Raw genomic sequence first — 23963 nt, 5'->3', positions numbered from 1 at the left:
ATGTGTTCTTTTCCATTCTGTTTTTGAACGGTAGCGGACATTCTGTGTACATCCCAAAATTGTTTTACCTTGTTTTTTTCGGAATTATCAGCCACAGTTTTGAGATGTGCCGAGAGGAACTTCAGTGTTTCATAATGATGATCAGGCAACTCGTGAAGCTGAAGAATGAGAGGTTTATTCAGGGCTTCCATAACATACAAAGAGATTATTACCACTGAAAACAAATGTTGTTATTGAGGCAAACTGCTGCTTACCAGTCTCTTGAGCACTTTGAGTCTCTCTACAGGATCCTCTATTCTGTTGGCATCAATAAAGTCTGCATACCTATCTATAGAGGCCAGATCATGAAGGAACATTATTTCAGCTGTGGCAGGTGTTGAAGTTGCATGCCTATTTCACTCACAACCACTAGATGGCAAACTATACAATTAATGTTCAAAATATATCAATACAATATGAGTCATAAAGATCCTCAAGCAAGGGAATTCCCACAAAGACGTTTACCGTTAGTGAAGAGGGGTTCAGGAAGTTTCCTGAAGAAGGATTTGAGTAAACTGCTGATCACATTCAAGTCCTTCCATTTCTGTCCAAGAATAGAGAATGTATTTTAAAAAAAAAGAAGAAGAAGAGGAAGAAGGACCTCAAGCAAAAAGCAGAGAAAATGTTGAACTAGACAGACAGAAATATACACTCACATCATCCTGAATATCAATGTCACCCATGCCCTTGTGATTGAGCTCTTCCTGCATGATGGAGATGGCAGAATTATTTCCTGGCACTCTGTAAATGCCTGTGTATTCCAGTCCTCGTTCTTCCACCAGGTTACAGCACACTTCAACTATCAGAGGAACAAACTAAAACACACAAAGTTCAGTCAAATACCTGCAAGCCAATATAAACCCCTGAGACTGCACGGCATATGAGAGTGTGCTGCTTACATAGACAAATATGACTCCAAAATCAGCAGTATGAAAAACATATCAGTTTCCAAATGCAATTATGTTCATCCCACACACTTAAGTAAACAATTCCTCTTTAAACATTATCAAACACCTACAGATAAAAAATATCACAACGGTATTGAGCTCACTCCCTTGTGAAAAAAATTATTTCATTGTACTGAATGTGCACTTGAAGTGTATTTAAAACCTTAAATGTATAAAAAAAACTGTACTTGCAGATATTATATTAATGAAATGAAAGCTCACTTAAGTGTACTTTAAGAGAATACACTTTTTAATGGCTGACAGTTAAGTACACTTTCAAAAATTGCACTCTCTAATAATGTCAAATTAAACGTTTTACTCGAAAGTTTATTTTAAATCATTGTTTTAATAATCATTTGTCACAGTTTTAAAAAAGTATTTGATGTGTTGACTAAAATACTAAACCACATGCAAAGTCCTTGATTATAACAGTAGTGTTATTCTATATTACATTTAAAGTTAATATATTTTAAAAGTACTAAATTGCTAATTTATAAAGTTTCAATAGAAATGTAATTAAAGTATATTTTAGTTTACCATAAATGCTTGTAAGTACATTTGGCAGTAGCCTACACTTTAACCATATTTCAGTGGGATTATAGTTCTAAAATTGCTTATAAAGATGTACTTACGTGAGTTAAAAATGCTCTCTAAAATGCAGCTAATGGTATTTAATATAAATTTACACTATAATATAAATTTACTTGCAATTATGGAAAGTTGTCAAAACATTACATTCAGTTCACACTTAAGTATATTCATTTAAAGTATATTATTATAGTATGCTAAAGAGTACTTATTTTTCACAAAGGACAGTTTTAGGATGTCATTGCCATCAACAATGCCGAGTGAAGCAGTAATAAAGAGAGAAAGTTTTTTATTGTGGTCTTACTCTGTTGTTCTGAGCAGGAGGACAGTCATCTAGTCTTACTCCAAATGTGACTCCTGGAGACGGTTTCCTCTCAAATGGCTTTCTCATCAGTCCAGGGATGCCCTTCCTCCATGTGCCCTTATCCTTGGGTGGGCTGGTTTCATCTATTTACAGACAGCCATAATAATAATGTGTTAAAGAAACATAAGCACTTCAAACCTAGGAAGCTGTCTACCCAGCTCTCTCTATACACCTTCTAAGGCAGCATCCTACCCGAAAAGGAAACTCATAAGCGACTGATTTGCAATGCTCTACAAAGACAGCAACTCTGTGGATGGTCATTCAAGTGCACAACACAAATAGCAGTAATCAACACCACTAATCAGGGCCTTAAAGGTAGGGTAGGCAATTGTGGAGAGCCTAGCAATCCCTTATGAAAAGAAAATATATTTCCCTATATATGAATGATCAATATATTAAATGGTTCAACAGTATATTTGAAAATATAATATATTACAATATATTGAATAATGCATTAGGAATTGCTGCTTTACATATTTTGAAAAAATACAATATTGACAATATATTTACTAATATATCATAATGTGTGTAATTTTATATTCAGTAATACACTTCATAATATATTGATGTATATGTGATGCAGACTGCATGTGTAATATATTTTAGATATATTTACTCATGGAGCATAAACACACACATTTATAGAGACATATACTGTATAATGTAATATATATTTTTTATTATTTACAGTATAAATGTTTCATATTTTCAAGCTAGTTAACAAAAGCACAAGCACACCTGCATGTGCTAAAGTGTTTAGCTAAGAGACTATCACTGTGCAGAGGAGTGCATAGCCATTACTTTTAAAATATAGTAATTAATAAATATAGTTTTAATGCTGCTCGACCAATCGTCAACTGAACCACAGGCTCTACTCTTCAGCACAATGGTAAAACTCAAAAACTCAGACATACCAGAAAACCTATAAAATTCCAAAATAACAGAACATTAAACACTAACAGATCTCCCCCTATATTAATATTGAGCAAAACACATGAAATAACACTTCATTTTAATATGTACTCTCCCTTAACAGTCAGAAGCAAAGCCTGCTGGGAACTAGAAATCTGTTGTAACTCATTCCGTGAATGTGTGTATATATGTGCGAAGATACATTAACATTTATATGGGAACATGTATGTGCAGTATGTACACAAAAAAGGATAACACTTTGTGAATATTACATGTAATGCTATTTTTGTCTTCATTTTTAAATATTTTATATGTATTAATATATAGCCATACATGGTCAATGCATATATTGCAGTATATTGAAAAATATAAGCACTAGCTTCCCATATATGGAAATGTATTATGTGCTACTGTATATCGCATTATATTTTGCAGTATATTCCCATATATTTTTGTTCCATAAGGGATAGCAAGCTAGCTTTCAAAGCATGAGATACCAAAGTCTGCAAAGTGTCACGAGACGAGAGACGCCGTTAAGCTACCTCATGTTTAAACCACATAACATTACAATAATAATTTACATAAACAACTTACAGAGCTCTTACTTGTACCACCTGACTGCTGCAGATTATTTTAAGTATTGATAGTGTTGATAGCCTGGGAAAACCCAGACAACTTTTGGCAAATTTAGATTTGCTCTGAAAGTTAGTCTGGCAAAGAGCTCATTCAAGCCCATTTCCAATCCGTCGAAATCGAGGCACCAACCAGAAACGTTGGGGCGGGCTTTACACGATGACGACAGCGCTGGGATTTTGAAGCAGATTTTGTAGCCTTCATTACAAAGATGGACGGCGCCGTCGAACATCACTCGTTCGAATCAGCTATCGCGTCTGTTTTAAGCGATTTGAACGTTTCCTTTTTGTTAAAAACCGAGCAAAGAACAACACTCGGAGATGTTTCTCCACCGCTCTACATACGTCATCTCCTTCATCGCTCTGATTGGTTTAGGTCTATCCGCGACGTCCGTTGGTGACGCCCCTCTGGAAATGATTTGTCAATGACGCTTTGCCAGACCATAACTCAGTTACAACTGAGAATGGTCTGGTTTTAACCAGGCTATAGTGTTGACATAGAAATGCATACATTTGAGTCTGAGGATGTGAACAGCTCCAGGTACATCACGGGTTGCCATCTCGTATAGTTACGACATGGCATGAACGCAGCATAAGCTCGTTGTTTTGGTTCAGGAGGAACTATAAAAGGCGGCTGCTGTTTGTTTGTGGCGCTCGGTGACTGTCGGTCTACAACTCTGCACAGACTTACAGAACACACTGATGACGTGTGATGTCTGCACCAGCAGGGTGTGCAGAGATATGGAAATACATATGTTGACAAGCAGATACTTATTATTGAATTCAGTCTGATTGGATGAACCTTTAAAAAGTACTTAAAGTTGCAGCAAGCAATTTCTAAGAAACTGTTGATATTTGAAAATCAACCCAAACAAACACACCCCTTCCTTTCATTGCAAGAGTGGATGTCTCTTTATCATAGCTGAAGCGAAGCAAAATAAATAAATAAAGTGAATATGATGGACAAACTACAAGAACTAAAAATGAACATACAGTACACAAGAGTATATTCAAGCAAGAGATAGTTGTTAGTCATCAGCAGCACACTAGCTCCAGACAAACAATTACACCCAAAACTGTCCTGTTTCTATATCTAACATTACAACAACAGCATATCTTGGTTTTGTGAAACATAGTCTCTCCAGCACTGGAAAGCTTTTCTAATATTAACGCAGGTCCTAAAGCTCTTGCCTGATCAGAACCCTTCTTTTTCCAGTGATATCACTCTGACTGTTTCTCTTTTGTAATGTCTCTCAGCTATCTCTCTTTCTACAGTGTTTCATTAAATCTCTCTTCCCCAATCATGAGTGTACGTATATGCCCCCTACTGCTGATCGGCTACAAGTGTGTTGTGGTGCTCGGTCCGATCCACTTTCAACAGCGTTTCTCAGAAATTGCTTACTACACACAAGTACTGGACAACATTTGTATTGATACTTAAAAGTACTGAATAAAATACAAAGAATCCAGAGTTAGTGCCCTTGATGCTGTTACCTTTGTGCATGGCTTTCCTGTCGTGGTCCTTGTTTGGTGAGTGAGGACTTGTGGCTTTATTCTCGCCCTTACCACCCAGTAATGTCTGCCTGATGGACTGACGGGAGGCCTTGGGCGAGGGTTCTGTCTTACTGCTGGGTGGACTGCAACACACATAATCCGAGTCAAGATCTAGATAAGGAAGAAGTCTCCAAAAATTTGATGGGAATTCTTCCCTTCTTCCTGCTTACCTCATCAGAGTGTTGTACTCCTTTATTTTCCGGTTGATGAGGTCTGTGCTAGTAACAGTCGCATTCTACAAAAGGAAGAAGGAAACAGAGAGAAGGCAGACAAAAGTGAGTGGATGAAATGTAAGAGTGGAATCCCCAAACACACCAGAGGGCTTTTGGATAACCCTGTGCTATGAGAAGAAGACACCATATAGTGGAGATGCCATGCTTTTCCTCAAGAGTTACTATTTCTTACAAAAAAAGCCCTAGGTTATGTTCAGCTATTGTAAAAAGTTTCTTTAAATAGGGCCTTTTTCCATGATTCATAAGAAAGTCCAAAACATCCACCATATCAATATCAGGTACTAGACTTGGATATATTTACCCCGCACCACTCACATCACTAAACGAAAATGCAAAAATAAAAAAGGTTTCCCGTCAGCCTTTGTGATCCTTTGGATTTAGATTAAGCTATATTGTTTTTATAGTGTTGTCTAGCCCACTTCGGCACACGTCTGAGCGTTCAAAGGCAAGCATCTTCCAACTTCCAAGCATCCAAGTCAGTCTTAACATAATTGGGATACTAAAGATGTAAGTAATTCAGACACTGTATGAACTCTGAAGTCACCAATTGAATGGCTGGTACTGCTCCTTTATAAATATGAATTGAAATTGCATTTGTATTTGAGGGAAAAAGTGCGGATCATTCACCTCTTCATCCAAGTTGCTGTTCTCTTGAATGACTCGGATCCAGGACAGCATTTCCTCTCGATCCTCCGCCTGGAACAGGTATTCACAGTCTGACGTCGTCAGCCGGAGGACGTTCTTCCGTTTGGTGTCACTGTAGGAGATGTCAATGAGACAGGCTTTGATGCTGATCGGCAGAGGCTCGTCTTCGATCTGGGAGCTGGCGTTGATTTGTCCGTCCCTCTTGTCTTTGTACAGGTAGAGGCAGTGGCCACGAAGCACAGCGTAGATCTGCTTCCATGACCGTATGCCGCTGCCAACACGCTGTAGGAAAGATAACCGAATTATGAAAATATGATTGAATTGAATGAGCCAAGTTAAAATAGCAAATATACACAAGCTGCTTGTCAACTGTAAACAGCCTACATTTTAATTAAAGTTATGAATGGGTTTATTTGATAAAAATTATGGTACATTGCTGCTGTATTTTACACCCTTAATTTTGGTAAAATCACTATAACAGAGTCTTATTGTTGGCTTATTATTTAAATGTACCACATATTGTACGTGTTTTAACCTCTAAATCTGTGGTGTAAAATATGACAAGATCTCACAAGACAAGATCTCTCGCACTACAGTACTTTGTCCAACATTAAATGTTTCTGAAAGCCTGCCAGCCATTCACATTCAGACTCGTTTCAACACGTTTACAATATGTTTGACAAGGACTCCTACAGCATCAGAAACCAGCATGCTCTGCCGACACTTTCATTCAGTACTGGGACCTAGAACAAGAGAAAACATGATTGTGAATGTTGGTGTTTAATGGTGTTGTACCTTGCCCTTATCTGAGTTCAGCTGCCGGAAATGAAGCGGACCCTCCTTTGTGGCATCAGTGAAGACATCTGAAGTAGAGTCTCTCCTAGAGTCAGAGTCCTCAGAGGACCTGTCAACAGCCTGAAACACACCAAACGCACAATTTACATTCTTTGACAGCTGCCACTGAAATGAGGACCACTGAGCTCAATAGTCAAATTGAAAAGGACATCAGATTATTAGATGACAAGCAATGCATTTTTTACATTTTCAAATCAAAATATTTAAATATGTTGATTAATTAATCAATATCCAATGTGGATGGTTCTACACTCATTCTGTGCTAACAGGTGGGACTATGAAAAACATGAATGTGACACTTTAAACTTACATTTCTCTCATAGAAAATCCCATTAAATTGACAGATCATGCCCCCGACGCAATGCGGCGCTAGGCTAGGCGCAAGTCGTTAGCCTCATAGCATAACTGCCTAAGTCATTTTGTTTTTTTTCTTGTTTTCCAAAGACATTGAAATATGACTTACGCAATTATGCTATGAGGCTAACGAAGTGTTTTTTGCTAGTTTCAGCCCGACGCAGTTATCATTTTCACATCCTGTGCCACATTGTTTAAATAGCAAATGCATTTGCTCCCATCTGTTCGCCCATGGGCGTGCTGGTCTGAAACCGAGGTGTATTCAGCCGCATTGTTGGCGCGTTGCTATTTCGAGGCAACTGAAGACTGTGCTATTGACAACTGAAACCTCGTCTAAAGTCAATGGCACAGTATTTTTTTTTTTTTTGTTATTTAAAGAGCGCGTTTGTAATGTGTGCCTATAGGTGGGTCCACAATGTGCGTACACTCTGCTTATTACACACACAGGGACGTGCAGCAGCACACAAACATGGCACATTTTTAAAATAAAAGGATTACAATGTAAAATATTATTATTGTGTACATAAAGATATGGTGGAATCCGGCTTGTCCTGTAGATGGTCTGCTGAAGCGCTTTAACCTCGAGCACGAGCTGATCAGTTTGCTCTCTGGAGAAGCGTTCAGTCTTTCCGCTTGCAAATTCCGCCATGTAAATAGCGAATCCGCCATGGCGCAAGTGCTACTGGCTTTTAAAGGGAATGGGAGATGAGACTCTGATTGGTTTATTGCACATTACGCCCAAAACACACCCATTACACATTTCCCGTCGTTAAACTAGCAAAAGTGGATTCAGACATGCCATTAGTGCACTTGCGCTGTGCGCTTTAGACCATGTGCTTAGATCATTCAGATGTTGATGTTAGCTGGAGATCAGGTGCCAACTGGACATAACTTTATCTAAGGTGTAAACTAATCATAATGCAGTTAGTGTGAGTCTTAGTCATATATTATCTCTCTATTACAGCAGTCTCACCTTTCTAAGGCCCCTGAATCCATGGGTGTGTTTAATCGACCGCCTGTACAAACACAGTAAACACAGAGGTCATATAATGCAAGAGACAATAATGGAAGAAGGTTGACTTTTCATCATTGTGGTCATTGTACTGATTTGATTTTAAGTAGTGACTGTAAACATACCCTCTTCCTTCTCTGTAATTATCCAAGCCCTCATCGAAGGATCTGGAGCGCTCGGTTTTAGCTCCAGAATCAGATTCCAGAATTGTGAGTCGTAAAGAATCTAGGTTGGAGATATGGGTGAATTCATAGTTAAAAAAGAGACACAATTCTGATATCACTGAGAAATTGTATGTGTTGGCAGAGATGTTCCTCACCCTGGTCATGGGACAGCTGTCGGCGTATTACGGGAGAAGGGGAAGTTGGACTGGGTGGGATGGTGGTGATGATAGGCATGCTGGAAATCACGGCAGATGCAGGAATGTGTGTTGTGTCATGGTCATTACTGGAGCTTGACGGCTCATCTGATGACAACAGACATGAGACACTTATAAGATCTTTTATCTTTGTAGTGCATTGCATGGAGTAATGTAGTCCAATAGACACAACAGAATCAGACAGTCAAGAGGAAAGTTGCTTACTCATACAGCAAGCAATCATTAAATTGATAAGACTCCCACACCTTTTTATACACAGACCGACGATATACAAACAATAGAGCAGACGGGTTGCATCACTGGAAAAATTATTACTAGTACATTTTTAACCACATGATTTTAATTCCCTGTAGTTTTAGGTCCTAGCAACCAGCTCTCTCTGCAGTCTCTGTGTAATACACTAATACAATTTATGATGCTAAAATAACAATTAGGTGTGCTTATTTAGTTCTGAAAAAAAAAAAAAGTTTACAGTCTACCAAACCCAACACAGTCAACCAAATTAAACAAACTCAACCATAGTCATAGTCTTTTAAATAAAACACAAAACCAATCACAAAACAAACCCAAACCAAAGTGTATTAAATTAACTTAAAAACGTCTACTAGGGCTTCCCCCGACTAAAATTGTTCCTAGTTGACTAGTAGTTGTTCATTAGTCAACTAATTGCATGTTTAGCCTATATTAATTTAATCACTTAAATATTACTGGGTGCAGAAGCCTATTCCGCACACAAGCACATGCATAAAGCTTGCCGCAAAGCACTGGCAAAAGTAATGGTTATGAATGTGGAGGAAAAAATATCAAGGAGACATTTTAATTGTTTATTAATAAACTAGTGTTTTCTGTGTCAGTGTCGGCTGCAAAGATGAAGTTGACGATGCTGACTCGACATCACAGTATAGTCAACGTGCCTATATAGAGAGAAAATTACCTTTCATATGGATTAGCCTACATAATTCCGGATAACATAATCAGAGTATTTGTTTTCGAATTGGTTCGTTTAAAAGTAGACATGTGTAGCTTTCTATATATATATATTTCTCATGTCTGTGAGGCAAGTAGCCTATACACTGACTTTCGGTAAATTTTTGTGACACGCTCCAGTTCACAGAGACAGAGACGTCAAAAAGCACATCCTGTGTTTTTATTTTTATTTTACAAAGGCACAACATTTTTTTGTTATTGTGAGTGTACACATATAAAAGTAGACAGTTTGGAATTATGTATTACTCTTATCTGTATGACAAAAAATGCAAGTGATCAAGCCGGTGCCTCAATGTCATGCGAGTGAAGCACGCTTATACTTCACACTGTATAAAAAGTTGCTGCCTTAAATTTTTAAGTACAATCAACTTGGATGTTTAAGTCATTTCAACTTATATTACATTAAACTGACTTGCTGTTTAGCAATTTAGTTGTTAAGCAATTCAAAAGTTGAATTGCTTAACAACTTTTGATGAGTTAAAGAAATGTAAAAAATCATGTTGTCATAACACATGTATGTGCACCTAATAATAGCGCACATTTATCTAGGTTAACGTTAGAGTTATGTAAAGTTGCTACTTGCATGTTCCAAATGATAAGCCATATTTTAGGTAGATGGATGATAGAGGAACGTTTGGATTTCCTGACCAACACACTGTAAAACACATTCTACCAAATCAAACATAAAAAAAAAAAAACATTATTTTGAAAGAGATTAGATTTCAGGAACTAATCAAAAAAGATAAATATTTGAGCTAGTTTCCACTGGTATGTTCCATTACTTTGTCATATCACTTTACTTCTCTCTTGTTTGTTTGAGTTTTCCAAGCTGTGGATGAGCTGGGGGGGAGTAGGAAAGTGTCAGGGAATGGCAGTGGAAGTGGCTGCCCTGGGTGGAATGTGTCAGTATGTCACATTATCTGTGCCCCTGTGGACTATGATGTCATGTCCTATCACTGTACTGGTGTACATTACAATTTGGAGATGCTCCCAGGGACTGACCCATGCACTTCACAAACACACTGAACTAGTTGTGTACATATCAAAGCCCATGACACATTCTATAATTAAATGTGCAGGCTGGTGGAGTATGGAACTGTATCTTGAGAAGCACAACCATTTGTGATGACCAATCAACAAATTCTAATGTCTTCGTGTTGGACATACCTGAGGAATCTGTATGTCTGTAATGTCTAGAAATTGGCCAATATAGTGAGGATGACCAATGACTCGAAATACACCTTCTCCTTCTCTCTCTCTTTCTCTCTCTCACACACACACACACACACACACACACACACACACACACACACACACACACACACACACACACACACACACACACACACACACACACACACACACACACACACACACACACACACACACACACACCTCGCAGACAGACAGACACACACACACATTACCAGAACTCAAATTACTCATCACTCCTCTCTGCCAACTTTGTTTACATTGAGTTGAGCTGTTCATCCTGCTGTTATTACTGTTAACATCATAAAACCTCACTGTTGTACACCACTTGATCTAAAGCTCTCTATGCAAAGCCTGGCCCATTAAGAACGAAGAAACAGTGTGGCCTTTTATATGATTTATCTGAGCAATAAAAAAGCAAATTCATCAAGACCTGCTCTAGTGTGGCAGCACAATGGAGTAGACAATGACAGCCTTGTGTAAAAAGTAGGGAGATGAAGTTCAGATGTTTAGTTAGATGTTTAGCTCTGAATAATATAAAACAGTGAATGTTGAGACAAAGTCTTTCCCCTGTGTCCCATCAGCTGCTTAATATTATAAACAAAGATACAGCAGGAACACATGTTCTGTGAATCACTTTGCTAAACACACTACTAACACAACATTTTACCTATACAAAAGTTAAGCAAGCAAACAGCCAAAATAGATGCAACTGGCATATGCAAACCCCCTTGAATATGTAAAATAAACATTTTTATATGAATTTGGAAGATGCTGGAACTACAGGACAAAAAGTATTTGAAAGTAAAGTAACAAAAAATATATTAAAACATGTTAACCTTTTCAAAACTCATCTCCTTTCAGGGTAGACTGAACAGTTGCTATAGCAACAGAATATGTGGTTATATTGTATAGTTGAAAAAGCCTCTCACCAATGAAGGGAATGGAGTCCAGTGAGTCATCAAGGTTGCTTGAAAAGGAGGTTTTACACTGGTCTCCTAGTTTCCTCATGTGCATTTTGCGTGGGGTATTGTTAGGCAGCCAGCATGTGTTGGAGACTGCAGGTGGTTCAGCCACTCCCTCTGTCTCATTCACCGCCAGAATGTAGGAAGTGTGGCGGATAGGTTGAGATCCAGACTTCTGCCTCCGAACCACTACTACAGTGGCATTTGGACCCTCGATGCCTTCCACCACCTTCTCATTGGGAGTTTGTGGTTCTATGTACCTAGGCTGCTGAGGAACTGTTCCATTACTGGTCAGTAACTGGTCAGGCTTGGATCCACCTGGCTTTGTTCTGTTGGGTTTAGTGACGGCAGAACAAGAAGAAGAGCGATGTCCACGGGCTACCTCTCTGACAGGCTCCTGAAGGCTGTCAGCCCGCCCCCTAGGCTGTAACTGCTTTGCATTGTGGGGCATGTGGTTGGCAGTGAGCTGTGTTCTTTGGTCTTTGATGGGGCCTGTGTTGGAACTACCAGTGATGTGGCCTTGTATTGAGGCCAGGGCAGAAGCTATATATGAAGCAGCAGCAGTGGAAGGGTCTGAGCCATAATTTTTCTCAGGTAGCAGTGAGGGTCTGTTTACGGAAGGTGCAGAGGTGTTACCCAGGCTTTCAGCTCTGGAGGTAAGCAATGAATCCGTACCTCTGCTGAAGAGAGGGGTGATAGGCAACCCTGGGTAACTGCCCCCTCGTCTGTCTGGGCTAAATACACCCTGTGTTCTGTGAGGCGCCATGCGTAAGGAAGAAGACTGCCTGCTTGCTCTTGCCTCATCCCCTCTGTGCATGAGTAACCAATCCTCTGTCTCAGTTCTGCAGCATGCCTGCCTGTCCAACATGGATGTTGCATTTTCATTCTGTCTGCCCAGATAGTCACAAGAATATGCTCGCGGTTTCAGCATACCTGTGGGGGCCGACGGGAGGGCATCCTGGGAAGCACTGCGGGGCCAATTCCGTGCAAGAGCAGTCTGTTCTGAACCACCAAGCCTCTCATGAGAAGCGCTACGCAAAGGCAGCACAGTAGATACCTGATAACTCCGATCATGTGAGGCGCTCCTCCGCCTCAGCTGTGATCCAGAAAAGCCCCGTGACGGCGTAGCTGTTGTCGACATGCTCTTCGGCTTGCTGTATTCGCCTGTACTGGATGGGGATGCAGCTCGCAGACTGTCCAGGCGTTCCTCAATAGTCCGGGAGCCATACATGTAGAGCCGTTTGTTGTCAATGTACTCCTTGTAGGTGGTGTAGTTCCTCCAGTCAATATTCTGATGGGGAGAGCAGGGGGAAGGGGTGGCTGGTGGAGGAGATGGTGTGTAAGGGGTGGGAGAGGTGGCTGATGGGAAGGTTTCTGCTGTTGTGGTTAAGGTATGTCTGTGGGAAGATACAGGCTTCATGTCTATGCAAGTCTGTGCAGTTTTGTCAGAGAACCCAGTGGGCTCTGCAATTCTGTTGGGTTTGTGCGGAGATTGTGCTGCTGCCCCAGTTGGAGATGAAGTGACATGAGCTCTGGACCTGTTAAAGCTTGGGTCTGTTGAAGCGGCATTCTGATTCTCCTCCATCCTGTGGCAGGGACCAGCCCAGGCCACATGGGAAGTTTGATCTGTAGTTTCAGGTGACGCTACCATTGTCCTAACGTTCTCATTAAATACACGCACAACAGTTTGGGTCTTGGGGACCTGAGAGGTTTGAGATGGGATAGGGGGAGATACAGGTATATCAAAGCGGCAGCCTATGTCAGGCTTGTGGCATCGATTTGCTCCTTGTCTGGTTCCACATGATGCCTCGGCAGAGCATGATGGCTCTGACACCTGTGCCATGGCCAAGGCATTGGGCTCTATCCGTGGGTAACATATTGGGGGCGGTTCGGGGATGTTCTGGGCATTTCCACTATATGCCTCATTTCCTTTGAGGTACGCATCTTGAGAATAGGCCTGAAAAGAAGGGACATTTGATTAAATATAAAGAATGAGTAACACTACATGCACTAAACAAATACTGAAATGCAAAATAGATTAATTACAAACATACCGGTAGTTAATGTTGTATCAAACGTCAAAAATCTTACTATACTATTTATCTAGTAAATTAAAGGGGGCAGGTTGACCCCGATGTCTTTCTCTAAAGTTCAAATACATCCCAGGAAAAGTGAGAGAGGGGAAAAGGTCACATAGCCAGGCTCAAATGCCTTAACCTCATGGAGGGATTAGGTATCAGAGGCTTACCTACCTTTAGCTGAGGAGAGAGAGCAGTGCGTAGACAAGAGGAAAAAGCGAGAGGAGGGCAGCCTTTCACCGAGCACTCTACAGAGGCTAGTAGCTGCTCTGTTATCATCTTACAAAGTCAACAGCCAACTAAAATCCTTAAGGTCAAAATACTACATTCTGCTCAGGAAATTACTCAATTTACAATGCGTCTTCTTATCCCAGGTTAAATATATAAAGTTATTTCTGCCTCAGCTGTCTCAGTGTGCATATGATAGAGCTCAGGCATTAATGAGAGTACAGACGTGATAGCTGGACTTTTGACTCTACACCTGAAGTGTCGAGTTACACAGACATGTCCCTCCCTCTCTCTCTTCCTCTGTCTGCTCCGCCTCTTCTAGGGAAATAAAGATGACTCAGAAGCCAACAAATTTTAAGGTGCAACCTTATGGCAGTGGAATAAATTAGGAGAAAAACGTGTTTTGTGATTGAATAAGCATATACTGTACCCAAGCTTGCAGTTCTTAAGATAGGTAAAGACTGGATTGGAACAGATATTACAACAACAAAAGGGCAAAATTACATAACAGAAGAGAGGTAGCAAGTGACAGGTTTAGCTCCTTCTTACCAGAGCTGTGATATCCCTGGAGAACTGCAGCCGGAAGGTAAGATTGACAGCGGGAAAAACAAAGGAAGAAAGAACAGGAAAAAGAGCAATTGTGAGGGAAGATGACAAGAGCTCTACAGGTACACCAGAAGCAATCAGCCCCTATTCCAGACAGTGCTGCTGTCATTCTAGTGTAGGATAAAGCATGCTATAAATACACACTGCAGCAGAGAGAGAGAGAGAGAGAGAGAGAGAGAGAGAGAGAGAGAGAGAGAGAGAGAGAGAGAGAGAGAGAGAGAGAGAGAGAGAGAGAGAGAGAGAGAGACTACTGGAGGCCTGCCAGTCCAACACCAGAGATGAACCAGACAGAGGAGGACACACTTAAGATCAGAGGGGGACAACTGCTGCTCTTTCCAGAGTGTTCCTGCAGCTTTAAACCAAGTAAAACTTTTACACACAAACTCAGTCAGCCAACATTCTCTTATACATTGCATATGTGGCTCCTTTCCACCTAAACACACTCTTAAAAACAAAGGTTCCAAAAACTTTTCCCTAAAGAAACTTTTAGTGAACATTTCTTAAAATAACCACTTTTTTAATAATCGTAAGAACTTTTTTTCTACTATAAATAACCGTTTGTAATGGAAAGGTTCCGTGGATGTCAAAGGTTCTTTATTGAACCATCAATGCCCAAAAAGAAGCTTTATTTTAAGAGTGCTGTGACTGTCCGCACAATTCTGTTCTTTTCAAATGGCAGCTTCATTAATAAGGTGGTCCACAAGTGGTCAGCTAAGACTCATTGCTGTCTATACCTGGAAGTAATACGCGTCTCAAATGTGTCTTCTACGACCACTTTCACATTTATTTTAAGGGGATGGTCTGTCACTATCTCAATAAAATAAAAAATAAATGTATAAAAACTGCAAAAAAATTATATTCTCATGATTTTCTCAAACAAAAAAGTGAAAATATTATCCAATATTTTTGACAAAGTACACATAATCTGGCAACATGGATTGAAATGTAGCTAAAGCAGCGCAATGGAAGAAAAAATGAAAAATGAATAGCATCTACAAATAAGGCAAGCAAATGGATGGACATACATTTAAATCTATACCTGCTACGAGTTTGTCCTTTACCTGTTAGTTTCACAGTCAAAATAGGCACTTTGCAAGGTGCTGCTTTGGATCTGATCAGCTGACTACTTTGCATACGGTACTTGACGTTCCCTGAAGTCCATTCATATCTTCTGCCTATGACTCCCAAGCACACATGGTAATATGATCCTTTTTTTCTGCCTCTACTCCACCTAAACCCATTCTCTGTGTTTTATCCATAATTTCTAAAGCTAGTTTGTCATCAGCATAATTTAAGGCAATTTTAGACTACAGCTTTTACCATACATTTATGTGATAGAAAGCATACCAAGACTCAAACTGTGATTGTAAATCAGGGTCATTCCACCAAATATTGATCTCTGAACTCTTCCCAAGTTAAAACATTAGTATTGTGTTGTTTGATAAAGGAATAACTGACAATGGGCTGTTATTAGAAAATAATGCACACCCAGAGTGGTAATTCGGCCACAATGCGAAGCGGAGTGCCATATTTTTCAATAATTCAATGGCTCTGAGTCAATTATTCTGCTTATATACTACGGTTACCACACCTCAAAACATTGTTCTGATGATGTATTTTAAGACATTTGTCAGGTTTTTGTCCTTAAAACGCTCTTGTGTGTAGGACTAATTTCTTACGCATCTAATCCCATGTAGCTTTTAAATTGTTTTGGGTTTTGGTTCTTTTTCTGTTGTACTCTGTAAGGACACTTGAAATAACTAAAATCATTTGGCGAAGTGATGTGGAACTGTAATGTGGTCGAGACCTGCCTGGAACTACTTTAGATGTGCGTTTCCCTGAAAATAGTTGCACGCCTTAGAACGTTCGTCAACCAATCAGATTCAAGCATTCAACAGCCCTGTAGTATAAAAATTAATATTTTTTAATAATTTTGTATTTGATGACCAAAAAAGACTGCAAAGTTTATACGGGTTGATAAAATATTAGCATATTCCTAATCTTGGATTACTATTGTTTTTGTTGTTTTTTTTTATGAAAAAAAAGACATTAAATTACTAATAATGATACAAATAATATCTAAAAGTAACAATCATAAAATTGTTTAATCTAATAAAAGTATGTATGATATGATATCTATCTCTACTGGAATCAATTGTGAGTTAATATCTTCTCGCGAGGAGCGTTATTGGTATGTGGTACAGATTTGCTGAGTATATGTAGGGTTTCAAACCAGTCACTTATGAGGAACATAGCTGCCTTAGAGGGAAGATCCCTATGCAGACAGTAGAAGACTGTAGGTTTTGGAAGATAACTTGTTGCTAGAACTGCTTCCTGTTAGCTGAAATAACAAGCATGAGTGTCATTCCTAAGTCTTAAACTCTACTCTGGATGGACTCATTACTGTGAAATCAAAAAGTGCCCGAGGGCTCCACAGTGGAAGATGAGCATTACATGTAACAGCCTGAGATTTGGAGTTCCGTCTGGAATGTGCACTGCAGAAATGGGGTTGGCATTACGTCCCTAGTTCTGCGGAAAACCTCATTATAGCTGAATTCAAAATAAGCACACACACACACACACACACAGGCGCCATCACGCTTCTCTGCTCCGCTGGATCACTGAACTCTGCCTGGAAGAGCATCTTCACCTACGCAAACTGGTGCCATCTGTCTCCACTGCTCTGCTTCCCTTCCAACAATTCCTTTTGCTTAAGTAATTTCATCCATTTTTCACCCAGAAACTTCAAAAGCCACATCTTTTGACCACAACACACTGTTAAACTTGAAAGGACATTACTGGCCACAAAATTAAAAATAATAAAAATTCTCTCAAATAAGAATTCACACAAGTTTAACCGATCAAGGTTAACTAGCCAATACAAAGGCGAGATAAAGCCTGAGGATTAATCTATGTTCGCGGAAGAAATTATGATTTTTTGGGATGTGTGACAAGTAAACCCATGAGAAATTAAACCTACCAGCTGTAAAATGTCTTCATCTTTTGGCATTACGCAGAGCTCCAGAGATGTGTCACTGCAAAGAAACATTTTTAAAAAATAAACTGGAAATGATATCTCAGACGAAGTCATGAATACAGTCACGAGTACAGTGCTTTTTTTATGATATTCAAGAACAAGGAAGAACTGCTAGCTGTGTTTTTACCAAACAAAATTATGCAATAAAGAGCATATTCATTAAACTTCCTCAAGGATTAAGAGATTTATCTGGAAGACTTAGCAGGAACAGATAATCAACCCACAAAATGAGCAAAAAGGGAGCATGTGGATACAGAGCAGCAAGTATTCCTGGATTAAGTATCGTATAAAATTTCATTTACGTTAAAATCAAAACCTACAACTAGTTACCAAGTCAGATCCTTAACTATGAGGCTACAGTGCAAGTTGCAACATTACCTGTTCTGGATAAGGGCGATTACTTGGGAATACGTCTTCCCGATGATGCTTTCTCCGTTGACTTTTACAATGCGATCCCCTGTGGGAAGGAGAAACAGGAAGAGAGCCAGATGCTATAGTTCAGTTATTTAAAATTATGTTGTTGGTTTTTAAAATCATGGCACATGATGCCATGGTAAAAATAATTACAGATTTGAATAGGAATTCGTAAACCTGGAGTAAGCATGTTTGTTCAGATATGTTGATGACCGATGTGTGCTGAAGATGAGATTCACAGGAAAACAATCAGAGTGAGCCAGCAGCGAGATATTGTGGATAATTGTGGGAACATGTGTTCTGGACCCTCCCAAAAGTCTGTCCACTGAGACCAACATAGTAATAACTTCTCAATGTTTATTTGGGTCCAGACTGATCACACTTACATAACACTTCAGCTGCTTATGAGGAAGTCCTGCCAATGCATTTTGGATGCTGGCTGATGGTTTGACCTCTTGCCTGGTTTACCTCCAACTGTTTAGTAGTGATGCCTTCATGCATCAGTTAACTACAGATTTGTGTCTTAAGGGGGCTGACAAGCAGGATGTGTGGTCTATCTGTGCTATTTTTATATTTGCTAGTGTACATACAGTATGTGTCAGATGGATGTAACAACGTCAGTTTTACCGAATCAATTCGAGCTTGAGTCCTCATTCTTTGGAAGTGCATGCAAAGTGGATTTGCTTTCGCAGCGAAGAAAACAGTGTCTTCTCCACGTGTCGACAACACAAACCAAACTCTTCCAGACCTCAGCTACAACTACAGTGTTTGAGGGCGGGTCAAAGTAGACGTTGTTCGTAAGAAGCCAATGAAGACCATAGGCTGGCATTATGCAAATCTGTTACAAACCTTTGTAGGTTCGAGCAGGATATAAGGCTGGAATTACTGACGACTCGTTTCAGCGGGTTCACAATTGGTTCTTTCTTTTAGGAGACTCCATTTATCTCTAAAAACCTTTTACATTCACACACAGCTATATTACACACTACATGAAAGGTAATATCAGAAAAAGCATATTAGGGGGACTTTAAGACGGTATAATAGATAAATAATTTCAACAAAATCTCACCTGGTGTACAACTCACCAATGTTAGTTTAAAACAACGGACTAGGGGTGTCACGATATACCAGTATTGATGATAACTGTGATATTTAAAACAAATAAATATTGATATCAGCTTAATACTACACATACATTGACATTCATATCACAAATAATCCAGCAACTATCTGGTTGACACTCCAATATAGTTAGTGGCGGTGGTGCACATTAACGCCGGTTGGTCACAATATTTAGCTCGCCAGTGGGGAAGCTTTTGGACAGGGCATTAGACATCCCAGTTTACAGGAAGTACCATTCTTTTTGAAGGCTTTTGTAACATTTTTGGTTACAAACACTCTCTCCGCCTCCCTATAGTTGTATTTTGAGATTGTGATTCATTGGCCAGAAAAAAGAGAAAACACAACATTAAGTTAAAGATGAATCTGACTGATATCATCATTTATATTTTTTCCCCAGAATTTCTATAGATATTGTGATCAAATCTTTATTGTGAATTCTTTGGGCCAAGATAATCATCTAGTGAAAATCTGATATTGTGCTAGGCCTACAACAATCAAATACGAGCATTAAAACATGTTTCGAGACTTGTACAAGAACCAGTACCTGTGCAGAGTCCAGCTCCATGTGCGGGGCCGTCCTCTTTCACCTGCTTGACAAAGATGGTGTCCATTGGCTCCAGTCTGTTCCGCTGTCTCCCTGATGGCACGAGACAAAGGGCAAGAGTCACTTGAGAGTCATCAAAAACAAAAAGTAAGCAGGGAACTTTCACAAATTCTATGATTTTTCAAGTTGGAATATCTAATGAAACCTTGTCAAGCCTTGGCCATGTCCTCTCTTTTTCTCATGCATTTTCCAAATGAAATCGGTAATATTGCACAGACTTATACTGCACAACGACGAGACAGCACGTTAATCTACTGTGCTCTAGTCATGCTCACTGAATCCTCTGTGGCAATCTCTCATAATCCGATCTGAGTAAAGCATAAGATAATATAAGATATGCGCATGCCTACGTGTGAGAGTGTGTGTATGCACATATTTGACGGGGCTAGATCATGCTGACAGCCGCATGCCTGTAGGGATACACTAAGTATGTGTGCTGTCTGAAGCACTGCAGCTACAAATGATGACAACGCTTACATTATGACACACTGCATTGATTAGTATGCATCTAATGTTGATGCTGCACACTAAATTGTGAGTCGTAAACATTTACCTGCTAACTCGTCAGTTACTTTTGGACATTTTAACAAAGTAACAGTAACAAAGAATCTTTCTCCATTATACATAGAAACGGCATAACAAAGCCTTTGAAAAAGTGCATCATCTCTGGGACAAATGCGACAAACCAACATATTGAATTATCAGCTTGCATAGCCCAACAAGGAATCTGAACGTTTTCATCATTTTCTATGATGGAGGACAATCTGTATAACTCTGTGGAATGTAGGGCTGCACGAAAAAATCTATTTTCGATTGTTCTCGTAAAAATTACGATAATTTTTTCCCCCCCCGAGGTTTAATGTGCTTGCTTGTAGGGCTGCACAATTTGGCCAAAATGTATGATTATATATCAATATGGATATATAATAATGATAATAATTTTGAATAAAACATTATAAAAACAAAATAAGAAATATGAATTTTACAGTAAAATAATAGTTATATTTCTTATTTTGTTTTTAATATTTTTAATAGAACTAAAAAAAAAAAAAATCTTTTACATCTGTAAAATTACAATACTAAGATTTTTGGCTGTCTTCATTTATTTTGACTTTTATTTTGACAGAACTCACAGGAAAAACACAGGAAGCCCTTAAAGTCACTATGAAATCAAAATGGACAATGTAATACTAAGGTATTTATTATAAATTATTGATCTATTCACATCATTATTACTATTTTTCTTTAATTCATGTGTCCTCGTAAACTTTAATCAAAATAACTTCCTCTCCCTCTTGCAATTACATCTCTTCTCTTCTCTGATGACTTGTTTACCGGTGCAAGGGCGTGACAACCTGACGACCAATAGCAAACCACAACCATCCAATCAATTGCAGATGAACAAAATCAAGTCCCTCCCTACATTTTTCTTTTGTTCGATACGCCATTTCACACTGATATACGTCACAAAAGGGAACAAAAGACTATCGCAACTTCCGTTTCATACAGACTTAAGCTTTTTTTTGTTTTTTTTTGTTAATGACATTCAAGTCTCATTCAAGTATTTGAAGATTGCTGGCGCATATTGCGTTCCCAAATGCACATTAAAGTGACCCAAACTCCGAGCAGACGCTCCTGAGCTGCTCACGTGTGAAAACAGTGCCGCACTTCGCACTGAAACGCGCAGAGCAAATATTTATTTAGTTAAATCACAGCTTTTGAGCTTTGATAAACTCACAATATTTATTTCCATTAATCGTGCAGCCCTAGTGGAATATGTTTAACAGAGCTGACTAACCGAATTAATACCAAACAAACGGGCAAGAGATGGGTAGCTTTGCAAATGTCAGCTGTTCAAACTCTGCAGAAACCTACAGAGGCAGATTATGTGCTGACCTACATGTAGAGTAGTTTGGGATCAGAAAAATTAAATCCACACCAACACAGTAAAGTGCACTGCAGACAAAAAACATTCACCAATCACACAAAATCACTGATGCAAACAGATACATCTTACTTGTGCTTGCACTAACATATAGCCACACAAAAACTCAGTGTTTAATGTTGTTACACTAATGTGTGGTGTCAGGCTCCCTCTACAAGCACATGAGGTATTGCAGAAGATTTTCACCATGTACTGAATGATGTAACACCTCACTGGCAACATATAATACTGAGCATGCTCTGGCTCTGACATACTGTACATCTGAGTGTGTATGTACATGCATTAGTTTCTGACTATAACTTATTTTTCTAGTTTTTGAATTCTACAAAATGAATGTTTAAAGGAGCTGTATGTAAGAAATTTATTTCAATTAATCATAAAATGGCCCTGAAATGTCACTAGACATTAAGAAATCATGTACATTTCAAATACTTATACCACTGACAACAGTAGTCTGGCCAGGATATTGCCATTTAAAAAGTGCAGTTGCAGCCCTCAACTGATGTTGATGTTGTCATGTTGTGTTTTGGTCTGATGCTCCACCCTCCACCTATCTACCAATCACGAAGTCAGTAGTGTTGCGGCATCCGGGTTGCCAGCTCTGCTCTAGTTACCACAGCTGCAGCTCGTCACGTTCCTGCTGGATCCTGCAGTCTATCTGGCAACCTCGAGTCAGGGAGGAGGGGGAGGGGATACACCACTCTACAGTAATTTGAAAGTGATTGCAGTACTAGTTTTGGCCACAATCTTGCATACAGCTCCTTTAAGTGTCAAATCAATTGTATTTATATAGCACTTTATAAAATACAGCATCACAAAATTCAGGAATTAGTAGTTGCAATTCAAGTAGAGGTACAACAAAGCAGCTCTACAGAGGTTCACACAGTCTAAGTGAATTAAATGCTACTGCTACAATAGTTTCAGTCTCAGCTTCAAATATGTCACTCTGCCACTGATGAGAAAGCAGAAATAAACAGTGGCAAGAAACCAAAATGAACTTAAACATAATATACCCTAATATTAATTAAATGAAAGGCCACCTAAGTGTACTTAAAGAGTACACTTTTATGACTATAAATATACGTTTAAAAGGTGCACTCAGGCCCCGTCCACACTACTGCGTTTTCGTTTAAAAACGGAGACCTTTTGCTACATTTGCACCTCCCGTCCAGACTAAAACGGAAAAAACGAAGACCTAAAACGGAGAAGTTTAGAAACGCCGCAGCTCCGTTTTGCGTTTTGAATCTCCGGAGGGCGTTTTAGTGAAGACGGGACAAAACAGAGGACTTTAGAAACGATGACGCAGAGGCTCACGCTCGGCTCCTCCCTGATTCGTCAGCCACCCATCACATGTCAATCCGTTTCCTGTTTACACCGGCACGCGCATGCCCAGTGTTGGTGAATGGTCACGTGATCTGCGTTTTCAGGCGTTTTAATGTGGACGGAGATCAATTCTAATACGCAGATAAAACGCTGGTGTGGACGGAGATCATATTCGTTTTAATTCTCCGTTTTTAAACGAAAACGCAGTAGTGTGGACGGGGCCTCACTGTGTAATGTCAAATTAAGTTTCATTTAAAGTACATTTTAAATCATTAGGTTTTAAAGTCCCGCTGTAGTCAATCATTTTATCCCATAAAACTCACCTTTGATCACCAAAATTACACATTTAATGTTTTTTCCTTGAATTTTTTTTTATTTATGCCTTAAAATAGCTTGAATGTAACTCTCTTGCCTCATTTAGCGGTTCTATGAATATGCAAATGAGCCCCGCCTCCACTCACTTACTCAGCTCAGAGATCCACTCGTTGAAGATCACACACTGACCTGATTGGTTACAAGGTAGTTTGTGACATCAGAAACACCAGCGATTTCAAAACCGTGTTTTTGAGACTGTCTTTGGTTCACTGCAGTTTTACAGAGAAAATACTCAGCAATGGTGTTGACTTATGAATTTGCACATGGTTTGTCTTAAAGCATATTAAAAACACCACAGACATATAAACAACATTAAAAGCTTGATTTTCACCACAGGGGGGCTTTAATAATCTTTTGTCATGCTTTAAAGAAGTACAATTATTTTGATTGTTATGTGGACGAAAGGAGATGAACCCAAAACAGACAGAGTGCAACGAACAGGGGGTTTATTGGAACAAAACAGGAAAACAAAACCCACGAGGGGGCAAAACACGACTAGGACAAGGAATGGATGGCAGACTAGACTAGACTAGACAATGACTGTACAATAAAC

The 23963-nt window shown here is 39.3% G+C and overlaps 1 protein-coding gene across 1 annotated transcript in view; it reads right to left on the bottom strand.

Annotated features, from left to right (window-relative positions):
- The window catches only part of LOC130084430 (rho GTPase-activating protein 21), a 59598-nt gene that overhangs the window by 10247 nt on the left and 25388 nt on the right, over positions 1-23963 (bottom strand). The window contains exons 4-20 of the mRNA XM_056249854.1: positions 19708-19800; positions 18006-18084; positions 17571-17625; positions 14534-14557; positions 11646-13635; positions 8455-8601; positions 8261-8360; positions 8097-8139; positions 6710-6829; positions 5897-6196; positions 5207-5271; positions 4977-5119; positions 1879-2021; positions 696-854; positions 505-583; positions 255-328; positions 69-158 (exon numbers count right to left, since the gene is read on the bottom strand). Of these exons, the coding sequence (XP_056105829.1) occupies positions 69-158; positions 255-328; positions 505-583; positions 696-854; positions 1879-2021; positions 4977-5119; positions 5207-5271; positions 5897-6196; positions 6710-6829; positions 8097-8139; positions 8261-8360; positions 8455-8601; positions 11646-13635; positions 14534-14557; positions 17571-17625; positions 18006-18084; positions 19708-19800 (3704 nt within the window). The remainder of the gene's footprint in view (positions 1-68; positions 159-254; positions 329-504; positions 584-695; positions 855-1878; positions 2022-4976; positions 5120-5206; positions 5272-5896; positions 6197-6709; positions 6830-8096; positions 8140-8260; positions 8361-8454; positions 8602-11645; positions 13636-14533; positions 14558-17570; positions 17626-18005; positions 18085-19707; positions 19801-23963) is intronic.

Source organism: Rhinichthys klamathensis, unplaced genomic scaffold (genome assembly GCF_029890125.1).
Source record: "Rhinichthys klamathensis goyatoka isolate OS25496 unplaced genomic scaffold, OSU_Roscu_1.1 h1tg000064l_1, whole genome shotgun sequence".
Taxonomy (NCBI): Eukaryota; Metazoa; Chordata; class Actinopteri; order Cypriniformes; family Leuciscidae; genus Rhinichthys; species Rhinichthys klamathensis.
This window is presented reverse-complemented; position numbering and strand designations above follow the sequence as displayed.